This window comes from Caretta caretta, chromosome 10 (genome assembly GCF_965140235.1).
Source record: "Caretta caretta isolate rCarCar2 chromosome 10, rCarCar1.hap1, whole genome shotgun sequence".
NCBI lineage: Eukaryota > Metazoa > Chordata > Testudines > Cheloniidae > Caretta > Caretta caretta.
In genome coordinates this window covers 9,986,319-9,998,884 of record NC_134215.1, presented here as the reverse complement: position 1 = coordinate 9,998,884, position 12,566 = coordinate 9,986,319, and the positions used below count along the sequence as shown (strand labels likewise).

Genomic DNA, 12,566 nt, shown 5'->3' with positions numbered 1-12,566 from the left:
GAGGGCCTAGCCTGCTTCCCTTCGCAGCTCATGGCAGCAGCCAAAGGAGCTCTGGGCTGGAAGGTTCTGAAAATCCAGGGGGCCATCTCCAAAGCAAGTCCCTTGAGGGGCACTTTGCCCTGTCCTACCAATCAGCTGTTACTTGTCGCCTTTTCCTTCTCCGTTGCTCTGACTGCATTGTGACTCCTCCTGCTTTTCCCCCACCAGCTCTGCTCTCTCTGCCTGTAACAGGTGCTTAGAGCAGGAAGCCAAGTCCTGTAGCCAGGAAATGGCGGGAAGTGTAGGCAACCTGTGGAAATGATTTAGGTAAGCGAGGGCCTGCCCCTGCTCCCTTTTTGTTCTAAAGTTCAGTTGAACCTGGCAAGGCCCAAACAGGCTCCAAACCACGGCCACCAGAATGGAGCTTAGGGAGGTTTTATTGTATCCAGTTTATTTTTCACACCGCGAACAACTCCTTGAACATAGCGGCCCTGTCACAGATGGGCCCTGGTCTTTGTTCCGTGTCTGCTCTAGAACTATATACATTGTAGAGATGTACAGTATTAACAAGAGAGGGGAGTGGTCATGCCCCTTTCTGCTGCTGGCAGAGAGCATGTGCCCTCTGACTTCGCACTCAGGCAATAGGAATATTTAGCGCTAACTATAATATTAGTGAAAGACAATTGAGGGCCGATTGCTTGGTGCTTCCCATCCAGTTATGGAGGCTGGTCACTTCTCCTGTGGGGTGAATTATGCTATTCTCCTTATGGGTTGGGGGGGAGGGGGGCTGCAAAGCTGGAGAGCAGTATGTTTGGCTTGCTTTGATACTGCTGAATCAAGCCGTAGCTGGCCCTGCTTTGTCATGCTGCAAACTCAGGCTCTTGCTCCCTGGGCTGGGACAAGTGTGGCTGTAGGGGGGATATACCATGATCTCCTGGAGGCTCAAGGGCCGTTCTTGTGCCTGTCTCTGAAGCCCTCAGCTGGCAGGGGCATGGAGTGGATGGGTGGGGGGATCCCAGGGCTCAATGGAGGAAGGTCAAGCTAATGTTCACTGTTCTTTTGACTGTTAATAAGGCAGCCACAGCCTTGAGCTGCCTTCGTGTGGTTACCTGCTTCTGTTACAATTAAAGGGTATCTCCAGTCGCTGCTGTGCAAGAGAATGCCACAGCACAGAAGCCAGGCACTAGCCTTGAATGGTTATTTCTGTCAGCCTGGAGAGCTTGCAATGTGGGTTTAGATGCCTTGTCCATGAGGCTGCACAGAACCCTGCGGTGTGGTGGGTGGGCTAATGCTGCACTTCCACCTTACAGTGATTAGTCTGAGGTTTTTCCACTGACTTCAAAGTGCAGGAGTAAGAGCGGAGGGTTTTCTCCCTCTGCGCTTGCTAAACCCCACACACAGCTCATCTGCACTAGCCCAGAAGAATATACTTACACTTAAAACAGTTCCCCCCTTGGTAGAGCAGGCACCCTGTTGGCAGGAGAGAGCTGAGTGATGTGTGTGCACTCTTAGGAATAAGCTGTTAAAGCTGTGACTGACTTCCCAAAAAGGGGGAATGTCTGTTTCAAGGCCAGGCATTGTTTAACATCATCAGCATGGCCATAGCAGGCACTGCTGAGCAGCTGAGGTATGCAGAAGATGGGATGGTGCATGGGAGACAGACTCAGGTCCATGGAGCAACTCCCCAGCTCTGCCTGTATGTTTCAGCAGTGGCTACACTTTTTAAAACTACCCCTGATTTGGTATCCACACTGTGGTATCCACAGAGCTACATACCTGCTGGGGCCTGCAACCTGGCTACTTGCCATCTAACTGCTGCCATTTGCACTTAGTCAAGTCCGGCTGCAAAAGTAGCCATGCCTTCAAAAGTATGCCCCTAGATCTATGTGGGGGAGGTTTGACTTCTTCACTTACTAATGAGCTGCAGGCTGCCTGCTAAGGATTTATGGCTTATTCCATAACCCCCCTCCCACCTCCTTTTTTTGGTCCTATATGACTACAGGGGTGTTAACAGGCCCCTTCACCTTGAATGGTTAGAATATGAGGCAAATACTTATGCTAAACTGTCTGTTCAATCTTGGAGTTAACAGTGCCCCTCCCAGACCTCAAGCAGAGCTCTGTGTAGCTCAAAAACTTGTCTCTTTCTCTCTCACCAACGGTAGTTGGTCCAGTAAAAAAGATTACTGCCCCAGCTGTGTCCTTCTAAGAGCCTGGGCTTGCCCCTGCAGCGGATAAGGCATCACCCATGCAGCCAACGAGAACACGTAAGAGCAGCCACTCTGCCTGGGTTGCAGCCATGTCTCCATTTTGTGAAACTGTCAGCGCAGGTTGTTCCCCTGTGAGTACTTTACCAAAGCAAGAGGTCATATTAGTTCACCTTGGCTGGGGGCTTCGCTTTCAAGTGTGGGCTTCACAGGCCTCTCCCCAGGCCAACGTCACTGGAAGCTGTTGAAGGGCCAGCTTTAGAGAAGGTTTAAAACTAGATTCCCCTGTGCAGCAGGGCCCATGCTAGAGCCGGGGAGCAGCCCACGCGGGGGTGATGAGGAAAGGAGAAGGACCTTTCCAGCGCAGGGCCCAGAGGGGGTGGTCCTAGCCTTCCAGCAGCAAGGCACGACACCAGGGCAGGGTGAACTGACTGCCAGGCCCTGGAGGAAGTGAATGTAACGCTCGCATCCGTTCCACCATGACAGCCCATTGCATCAGCTTATGCTGCTAAAGCCTGTCCCTGTAAAAGTCATTTCCTGCACCCCAGTTGTTCTGTTATTTGTTAGTACTTCAGGCACCCCCAACCTTGTATAAGCAGGGGCATAGCGAGCAGATCGAGGGACGTGATCGTCCCCCTCTATTCGGCATTGGTGAGGCCTCATCTGGAGTACTGTGTCCAGTTTTGGGCCCCACACTACAAGAAGGATGTGGATAAATTGGAGAGAGTCCAGCGAAGGGCAACAAAAATGATTAGGGGTCTGGAACACATGACTTATGAGGAGAGGCTGAGGGAACGGGGATTGTTTAGTCTGCAGAAGAGAAGAATGAGGGGGGATTTGATAGCTGCTTTCAACTACCTGAGAGGTGGTTCCAGAGAGGATGGTTCTAGACTATTCTCAGTGGTAGAAGAGGACAGGACAAGGAGTAATGGTCTCAAGTTGCAGTGGGGGAGGTCTAGGTTGGATATTAGGAAAAACTTTTTCACTAGGAGGGTGGTGAAACACTGGAATGCGTTGCCTAGGGAGGTGGTGGAATCTCCTTCCTTAGAAGTTTTTAAGGTCAGGCTTGACAGAGCCCTGGCTGGGATGATTTAATTGGGGATTGGTCCTGCTTTGAGCAGCGGGTTGGACTAGATGACCTCCTGAGGTCCCTTCCAACCCTGATATTCTATGATTCTATGAACCTCAGGAATCCAGCTTGAAGGGCCAGAGGGTGACATTCTGCTGCCACCTTTCACAGCCCAGGAACCTGAGTTTATTCCAGCAAAGCAGCTGTTTGGGGTTTGTAATAAATGTTCCCTGGCAGTTCTGGCCTACGTTAACTGTAATTGTTATGTTAATCACTAGGTGCTCAAAATCTCCCAGGTCTCAGTGCTAGGTAACTCAATAATTGCAACAGCAGCCGCTAGGGCCCCCACTGCCAGTCAGGCACCAGCCCTGCCTCGCCCTCTGGGTGCAGAGGAATGGAATAGCTTGTTCCTAAGCTCGGTTGAGCCGAAGAGAACGTTGCCTGGAATGGGATCTGTCCTCTGCAAAGAGGAGTGTGGGTGGGCAGGTAAGTAGGGGGCTATGGAAACCCCATGCTCAGGCTGGCAGGGGGAAGGACAACTCTGTAAAATGAGCCCATGCGATACACCTGTGAGCGGAGGGGCATTTGGATTGTAAAGCCCCCTCCCTCACTCGCTCAGCAGTGCCCTCCCTGGACCCTGGCAGAGCAGAACAGAGATACCCAACAGCCTGAAAAGCAAATTGAGAACAGGTCTTTAGTCCTGGAATGGTGCAATTTCACACTGGATCCTCCGTGTTCCACGTACAGTCTCTGCCCATCCCACCAGCTTTCGTGTAGTTGGCCTTGACGGCAGCTTCGTTTGTAGGGGGCTACGGCCAGGCCCTTGCAACGTGAGCGTTAAGAGGACGATGGTGAGCTGGAGCTGATTTTCTTGGCTATTTCCATGTCAGACTTGGCAACCAGAAACCGCAGCTTCTTCCCTCCAGACCGGATAAGCTCCACTGCACTGGAGAGACCACACAACAGGAACAGGGAGGTTAATGCCATGGCCCCAGGCTCACTACCCAGAGCAGCGGCTGGCTCGTGTGACACTGAGGATCCCTCTAGTCAGCTCTTGCGGAGCACGGGTTGGGCTGGCAGTCCTGTTGGAGGCTCTCCCCCTGCTCCATCCCTCTCTTGCCCTTGGCACAGCAAGTGCGAGGCAGGCTTTAGAGACAAGGTCCCAAGAGCCAGGCTTTTTGGTTGCAGCTGCTTCACTGCATTCCTCTGGGTAGTTGCTGTTGATGTTTACTTGCTGGGTGGGGGTTTACAGTTACTCATCTCCCCCGCTGCACTAACCTCCTCCAGCTCCCTAGCAATCAGGTTCTGTCCTATCTCCCCCTTACACTTGCTGTCCAGCTCTTTGTTCACATCAAAGAAAGTCAGGAGGGGCTGAAGCTTTAATTTACTTGTCCCCTGGAAGCATTAAGTGAGTTTGGAGCTGGGCTACAGCCAGGTGCTTGCCCTCAGGGTGATACTCAACACTAGGCTGCTCCTTGCTCCCCTTACAAGATGCCATTCTTCTCCCCTGACAGCTGGATCACTGACAGAGATGCACACACCATCTGCATGGTCAGTGCTACCAGCAGAGGTTATTTCTCCTCTGGAATTGTTTTTAATCCTATGAGGGTCGCAGACCGCACAGAGCAACATCACTTATAAGAAACAAGCATTTCCTGCAATGCACAGACCTGTTCTAGTCAAAGTAACATTCCCTGTAGCCAGGGCTTTCCAAGGGCCAGGCCAGTGCTGCTCCTTCCAACTGAATGGACCTGGGCTACAGTTTAAAGAAACGCCACTTGAGGGATTATCTTGAAAGGGTCATACTACCTGGCATGGTGGTGGACAGGGATGGAGTGTGTACTGCTCTAGCAGGTGGACTCCAGGGCAGGGAAATACCTGCCCACTCTGGCAGGAGAGCACTGATCTTTTCACCAGACACACGCTTTTTGCCAGCAGTTGCTATTTGAAACTCCTGGCTCTCTCACAAACTTTCGTTGTTGGTGCCACTTTGCTAGCCACATGGTGGCTCTCCTGCGTTCCCTGTGGTACAGAACACTCCCTTCTGTGTACTAAGCACATGGCTACTAGCCCAGGCATCACCAGGAGCAAGAGGACCTCGGAGACTGTGAGCCTGCTCTGAGCAGGAGTTTAAAATGCCTGCAGCTGCTAGAGAAGGGTCTAGCAATGACTTTCTCCTGCGCTGTTGAGTACTGGGCCAAGACGCCAGTAGAGCCATGCCTGCTCTTTTGCAACATACATCACAGCCTTCAATGCCTCCCACACCCCGGCTTCTTCCTTTTTTATTTTACCTCTGGTAGTCTGCTCCAATCAGACTGGTGCCGTTAACAGCCAGGATGCGGTCGCCTATGGAGAGTCTGCCATCTGAGGCTGCAGGACTGCCCTGGATGAGGGTCCTGATGTAGATGCCGGGAGAGTTCAAAGGGGTGTGCTGTCAACAAATAACGGTCAGTACGAAGGCAGTGGTGAGACAGGTTCTGCACAAGACAAAGGGCTACACAGCTTCTCGCACTCTACAGCTCTGGGTCGGCCGTGTTGGGAGCCTCTGTGTCCACTGGGTTACTAGCTGCTGCAGGCATTTAGAACTCCTGCTTGGAGCAGGCTTACAAGGCACCGGGTGCAATTGTCAAGAGCCACTGAACAACTTCCACGCCACAGTCCCCTTTTTAAGTTGCTTTGGGGCAGCTAAGGGCCCCGGACCTTTAGTAAGCTCCCGAGTGTCTGTCGCTTTTGAAAATGGGACTTTGGCATTTCTGAAAATGGTAGCACACTGTGTGGGGTGGGTTTGGGTTGCTTTTTCAATCACCTATAGCAGCCCGTGCCCAAGGTTGCTCATGCCGGCGGAGCTGAATCTATGTGAGCAAGGGCGAGGTGCTTGTAGAACATTTTCCAAGTGCAGATGACTTTGCAAGGGAAAAGGTGAACACGAGGTGTGTGTGCATGAAATGGATTTTGCAGTCTGTCCCCACCACCTACAAAGGAAGACCTAGGATCAGTGACTTCCCCCAGCTTATGCATTCCTACAGCCTGAGAAGATGCCAAACACGTGCCCTAGTTCCTTTGTCCGCTCAGTGGGAGTCTCATGACCTGCTCCAAGAATTCTGCAGTACCAACAGGCCAAGCTTCTCCAGATGCCAGGGCAAGGCTGCTGCAGAGCTAGGAGGAAAAGCAGCTGGCTGAAATTCTGAGGGCCTGGCAGCTACTGCTGCCTGTGGACCTCCTGCGGGTTCTAGTAGCTGGGTGTTTGCAGCCCTGGGCTACGGAAGCGCTCTAATCCACGCGGAAAGAAGGGGAGCCCTCTGCGCTGTTTGCACCTCCAGGTGGACAGAGGAGACTGCTGGCCACACTTCCCTTATTCATTTTAATTCTGGGAGGAGCATAATCAACAAGCCAGGCTGCCCTCTGGCAGGACAAAGCTCCCTCACTGAGTGCACATGAAATACAGTTAGGACTACGGGTAAGGCCTTATTTTTCTACTGACTAATGCACTGCTGAGAAAGGCCCCAGTTACAGTGACCCATTGCGCTAAACCAGATTGCAACCCCTAGCGCATGAGAGCAGGGACGTTCCTGTGACTTTTCTGCTTGCACTCAGCATTGGCTATTCTGAGCATGTGCTGTGAATGCAGGGCAGGACAAACCATTTCATTCCTACTCAGCAATGAGCTCTTGGGAGGGGGTCCTCCACCTGGCCCGCATCTGGCCAGATTTTTTTTTTGACATTCACCTATCACTTGTGACAGGGTAGGAAAGGCCTTCCTTAGTCTTGCATCCTTCTTCCGCAAAGGACTCTAGCAATAGCGTTGGGCAGATTTAATTTCATCTATTCTCCACGGGCCTTGGGGCAGCTTTGATATAAGCATTACAGCTGGGTCTGCGCTAACAGGTGTCTGAGATCTGATTCCTTACAGGGCTTTATTGGGATCCCTCAGAATAACCTAAGAAATCACGGCACTTGCATTCACCCCAGAGATTAACCCAAGCAACCACTTGGTCAGATTTCACAGGAAAGGAAGCTATAGGGCATACGAGCGGCATGAGCTTTACAGATCACTTTTCATCTTCATATAATACATTCCCTGCAGCACGAGCCCAGTTCTAAATATTCTGCGAGGCAGAGCAGGATATACTCACCAAGCCATCAATCAGTCCCATCCCCAACCCGATGGGCCCTTTTTCCAATTCCACCACAAAGACGTAGCAGAAATCATCCGTGGCGGAGCTGCGACTGGAGGAAGCTGGTGTGGGATAGTCGTAGGGCATCGGAGAACACCCTGGGGCCAAAGAGATGCAAAGGGTCAGACAAATATTCCTCCAGTATTCACCCAACCCAGCCTGCTCCTCTCTGCACAGAGCTCCTCCTTTCTTGCCCCGCCGGCAATCACAGCTGAAATAAGCAGCGTATCAGCCAGGCTCCCTGGAGTGCCCCTGTGCTTGCCAGCAGCACATCTGGCGGGGAGGGCGGGCTCACTTCATTTTGGCTTGGCCAAACTGCCAATGCAACGGCACTTCATGCAGGCAGAGCCGGCGCTCGGCATAAGCAGACTAAGCAATTGCTTAGGGCCTGGAGCAACTCAAGGGGGTCTTGTATTAGTTATTAGTATGTGTTGGGGGGAAGAGGGGACAAAAATATTCCTGATTAGGGCCTGCAATGGGCTAGCACTAGCCCTGACAGCTTGGGGCAGAACATGCTTCTAGACAAGGGGCTCGGCCTAGAGAGGAGAGCCTGGTGGCTGCAGGATCCATTAAACGTCAGTCTAGAACGTCAGACATTGGGAACTAACATGGATGAGCCTGGGAGCGGCAGGATGGCTGGCAAAAGCGCTCTGCCCTCTTCCCCCGGGCCTGTCTGGAGAGCTCCAGAGCCTGTTGGCCGGAAAAGCTCAAACGGGCCTCTCCAAATGTAGCCAAGTGTTGCCCTCACACTGATTCTTGGATAAGGTTTTGGTCCTTGGCTTGTACACATGCAAAGCCTGCTTGCCCGGCCCCGGCTGAATGTCTGCACATACAGAAACCGGGATGCACAAATCCTGAGGGCACAAAATGACACGTTGGGTTGCTACCTCTGAAAATCTGGCCCTAAACGGCTCTGCAGGGTTTCGGGAGTTAATGGGTAAGTTTTTCTCAGCGGCTGGAGAGTTCTCAGAATAAATGGTGGCACGAGAACAAGCAAAGGCCGTTCAATTCCTCCAGCAGGTTGGGTTTTGCAGAACTGGAAATTTTTTGGCTTTGGCTACGGCTTGGTACATGACGCCAATGAAGGCTCAAGCTGGCCATGACTCCACGCTGCATTCATGAATACGGAGGAGCCCAGTCAGCCAGGAGAGTCTGGCTTCCCCTCCTGGCCACTATAATGACCTTATAAAACACTCCTGGAGTGTTGCCTTCTCACATGGATACAGGCTGCTCCTGGGGCTCAGCTAATGAAATCCACCCAGCTCTGCTTGGTGCTTTGTCTACAGCACACAGTCGTACTGACATCTGGCTTCTATTTGCTGGCCTTTCCTTTCCTCTCCTGGCTCACAGCTGGCGGGAGAGGGACTGGTTTTAAAAATAAACACATGGGCATAATCACCCTGCCATTGGCCACGAGAAACGCAGCTGCCAATATGTGCAAAATGTGGGATTTTCAACTAGCTGCTCTTTCAGGAGTGCCCCCCTGATGCCCAGGTGTCTTGCAAATCCCTTCCTGCCTCTGTTCAGTTCCATCTACTGGACACTGGTTCACACATGCAAACCAATTACCTGCTGCTTCTTCAGAAGGGGCAGTGGGATTTAGATGCCAAGCACCCACTGTGTCCCTACAAAGGTCTGAAATGGATGCAAAAGGCCTCTGCTTGCTTCTGGGAGCAAGGTCATAAAATCTTCTTTCTTTTACAAAATCTTCTGAACCCGAAGGCACTTCACAGTCTGTGCACACACGGCACCCACTGGTGGGCTGCAGGGCGGCAGCTCACTGGCTAATAGCAAAGGGCAGGAAGGAAGGGAGCGGGGCGCTTTGACCAAGGGAGCCTGCTCTTACAGAAAGCATCCAAGGCTCTTCAGAGCCCCCCCAGAGCAGCCAGGCCTTTGGGACGGAGCTCGGTGTATCTAGCTTGGGACGATAAAGGTTAAGCTGACCTCAGCTGGGGCCGGGGCATGCAGGTATTGCTCACCTGATGGTTCAGGCTAGAGTGCAGCACAGAGGTCACGCTGCTCGCGGTAATCGTGAATTTTCATGCAGTCCGTGAGCCCTGCAGCTGCGGCTCCTCTGGGCCCCATTCCAGCCATTGCAACTCATGTGGTCGCACTACAATTCTGCTTTGGCCGTCCGCCCCACCATAGATGGAGACAGAGGGGCGGATGAGCCAAATCTGATGGGTGGTGCCACCTAGCATACAGGGTTTCAATGACTGAAGCAGGGAGTCGGACCCACCCCTGCTGGTGTGGGGTGAGCTCGCTCTCCAACCCCTCCAACCCCCGGGCTGGGACCCCTCCCTGACTTTGGGGATTTTTTTCCACATACCTCTGCTGTGAAATTGACTAAACATTTGTATGACAAAATCGTTGCCTTGCTGATGGTTAGGCCACGAAGCCTTCCCCTGTGGCAAGAAGCAAAGAGGCCAGGCCACGGAGGCCCAGTGGTGCTGGATTATGCTCTATTCTCCTGGCTGCCATGCTTGTCTGACCCCCAGTCTGTTCCCCGGGGAACCAGACTTGTTGTGGTCCCTACAGGAAGCAGTTCCTAGGGAAACTGGCAATGCAAGACAGAGCCTAACATGTGAGCGCTGAGGATCTGAGGGCAGGAAAGGTTCTCGGTACCTTCAGGGGTGGTGGCTTTGGTGCCATTGAGTCCATCCTTCCTGGGGTCCTGGATGACTTTCCCACAGCTGGTGCTCTGAGGGGATTCTGGGCATCCAGGGTCAAAGTTCAGAGGCGTATTGGGAGGGGTCAGTAAGCAGGAGGGATCCACTGGCAACACGCTGGCCTTGGAGATGTGGTTTTTCCCCAGGCTGCAGGGCAGTTGCAGATGCTTGAGTTTTTCTTGGCACTGTGGCTCACTGGTGTAATAGTCTCGGGGGGATCGGCTCATGTCTGTGGGGAGCGGAGGGCTCCCAGCAGCCTCTGCCTCCACACAGCTACCTGGGTGTCTGTAATCCGACTGGCCAAAGGAATTCCCCAGGGCTGGCAAGGTGAGTGTGTTCTCGGGCACCTCGGGGGCATTTTGGCTGGTGGGAACGTCTTTCTTTAAAAGGAGAAAAATACGGAGCGTTAGCCTGGCCCCTCTAGCTATCTAGGTTGCCCCTCACTTTGGTATCTGACCTCCACTGGGGGCAGGGAGGTGACTTAGTAACTTCTGCCTAAGAGCTTGAACATGGGGCAAAAGTGCAGCAGTGTGACCCCTCCTGGGGGCTGGGGCAGTGCTGTTAGCCCCATTGGTCAGCAGGGGGAAGCAGAGCCCAGAGAGGGGAAATGACTTGGCCGGGGTCACAGGAGGAAGCAACGTTAGAGCTGGGCAGAGACCCCAGAGTTTCCGAGTCCCCGTCTCGTGTCCTGACCACAGCGCGTCCCACCCACAGGTAAAGCCAGCCTTTCTGTGGGCGCACTGCCATGCAGGAGCCCCAGCTCAGTGTGGTCCACTGCCCCAGCAGCTGCACAGACAGGTGCAGGTTTACACCTGGATTCTTCTCGGTACATCAGTGGGTCCCAAAGCTTTAGCAATTAGGAATTAGTTAGGGCTTGTCTACATGGAGCAACTTACCAGCACAATTCTAACGCTGTAGTTACATTGGTATAACTCCCTGGGCGGACACCTGCCCGAGCAGTCGGCGCTAAACTGGAAAGTGGCACTCTGACCCCGGAAAGGGTTCCCCTTAGGGCATTAGTGTGCTGTAACGATGGCCTGCCCACAGTGTTCATGTTGCCTACACTCCCCCTCAGCTAGGTGGCGCTGGCATGGCAGTACGCCTCTCCCTTCTTTGGTACCCCAATCGTTCCAAGGTTCTGCAACGGCGGGATGGCCAGTCTCTTGCTGGCTGGTTTCCAAGGACCTCCCCGGCCAACCCAGGACTTCACGCTGGGGCAGTCGCCAAGAAAGTCAAGGAAATGCTCCAAACGCAGAGCCCTTTAGGCACCCACTGGGGCCGGCTGGGAGCGGGGGGTGATCTGAGGTATCCTCCTCTTGCTGCAGCAGGGAGCTGCACCCCGTGAGGACGAAGACAACGGCCAGGAGTCGGCTGTGCTCGCAGGGCCTGGGACTGCGCGTGCTGGCTGCAGGGGTGAAGGCAGGGGGATTTCCTGTCACTCCCCACCCGAGAACTGCTCCCTCCCGAGGAGTTCCACAGGGGAGGGGTGGCAGGGACACTGAGCCCTGACGGCACTTTACACACATTTGCTAATTAACAGTAACCCCACAAATGCCTGCGTGTGGACGTGAGAGCGGGCCAGGCTGCTTACACCCCTTGGAGCGGGCCAGGCTGATTACACCCCTTGGAGCGGGAAGGACATTCTCCGGAGTCCAGAGCCACGACGTACTCCCCACTTCTACCCAGACCTGCAGCCCTTTGGGCACAGAGAAAGGGAGTGAGACAAGGGGGATGGGGGGCGGTGAGACAGGAAGGGCACAGACAGGGAAAGGCTGCATTGCAAACTGGCACCTCCCTCCCCCTCCTTGCTAACAAGATTGTGAAAACAAGCGTGTCCTTTCTCCACACCTCCTCGCCCTCCTCCAGGCAAGGGGATTAGCAGCACTAATCCCGCACAGCAGCGTGCAGGTTCCTCTAGTTTGAGATATCAGCTCGCTAGGGCTTCCCAGCCCCTGCATCCCACAAGACAGCCCCAGTAAACTCCCAGGGCTGGTGCAAAGCCAAAGGCGCGCACAGCCCGTGGAGTCGGGGTGATCGCACTGGTCTGGCTGGCACACTCCCAGGGCCAGCACGGGCCTGCGGAAAAGGGGCCGGGGTTAGACTATCCCAGCCACGCACAAACTCAGGCTCCCTCCCTTCCGCTCTTCCTGGTCTGGCTCTTGGTCCCAACAGCCGCCCGGCAAATAATGCAGCAGGGCAGCAGAGGGCTCCTTTACTCTCATACAGTCAGCGTGCGCTTCCCTCTCAAAGCGGAGGCTGGTGGGAGCTTAGGATAAATACCCAGGAAGAACTGCGGCAGACACAAACCCATTGCTACTCCACCGCAGGGACCCAGAGCTCTGCACTGTTCCCGGTCACTGAGAAAAGGCCAGTGTTGGATGACCCATGCTCTAGCCCAGCGCTTCTCAACCATTTTTGTTCTAAGCCCCCCCAGCATGCAATAAAAACTCCACAGTCCACCTGTGCCACA

General features: G+C 53.7%; 1 protein-coding gene across 7 annotated transcripts in view; it reads right to left on the bottom strand.

Moving 5' to 3' along the window:
* Positions 1-398: 398 nt before the first annotated feature.
* The window catches only part of RADIL (Rap associating with DIL domain), a 71,717-nt gene continuing 59,549 nt past the window's right edge, over positions 399-12,566 (bottom strand). For 6 of the 7 annotated variants that reach the window (XM_048868001.2, XM_075117593.1, XM_048868002.2 and 3 more), the window contains 4 exons: positions 10,053-10,476; positions 7,386-7,525; positions 5,544-5,683; positions 399-4,198 (listed from right to left, as the gene is read on the bottom strand). In XM_048868001.2, the coding sequence (XP_048723958.2) occupies positions 4,090-4,198; positions 5,544-5,683; positions 7,386-7,525; positions 10,053-10,476 (813 nt within the window). In that variant the 3' untranslated portion in view covers positions 399-4,089. The remainder of the gene's footprint in view (positions 4,199-5,543; positions 5,684-7,385; positions 7,526-10,052; positions 10,477-12,566) is intronic. The other variant, XM_075117594.1, reaches the window with a different exon arrangement.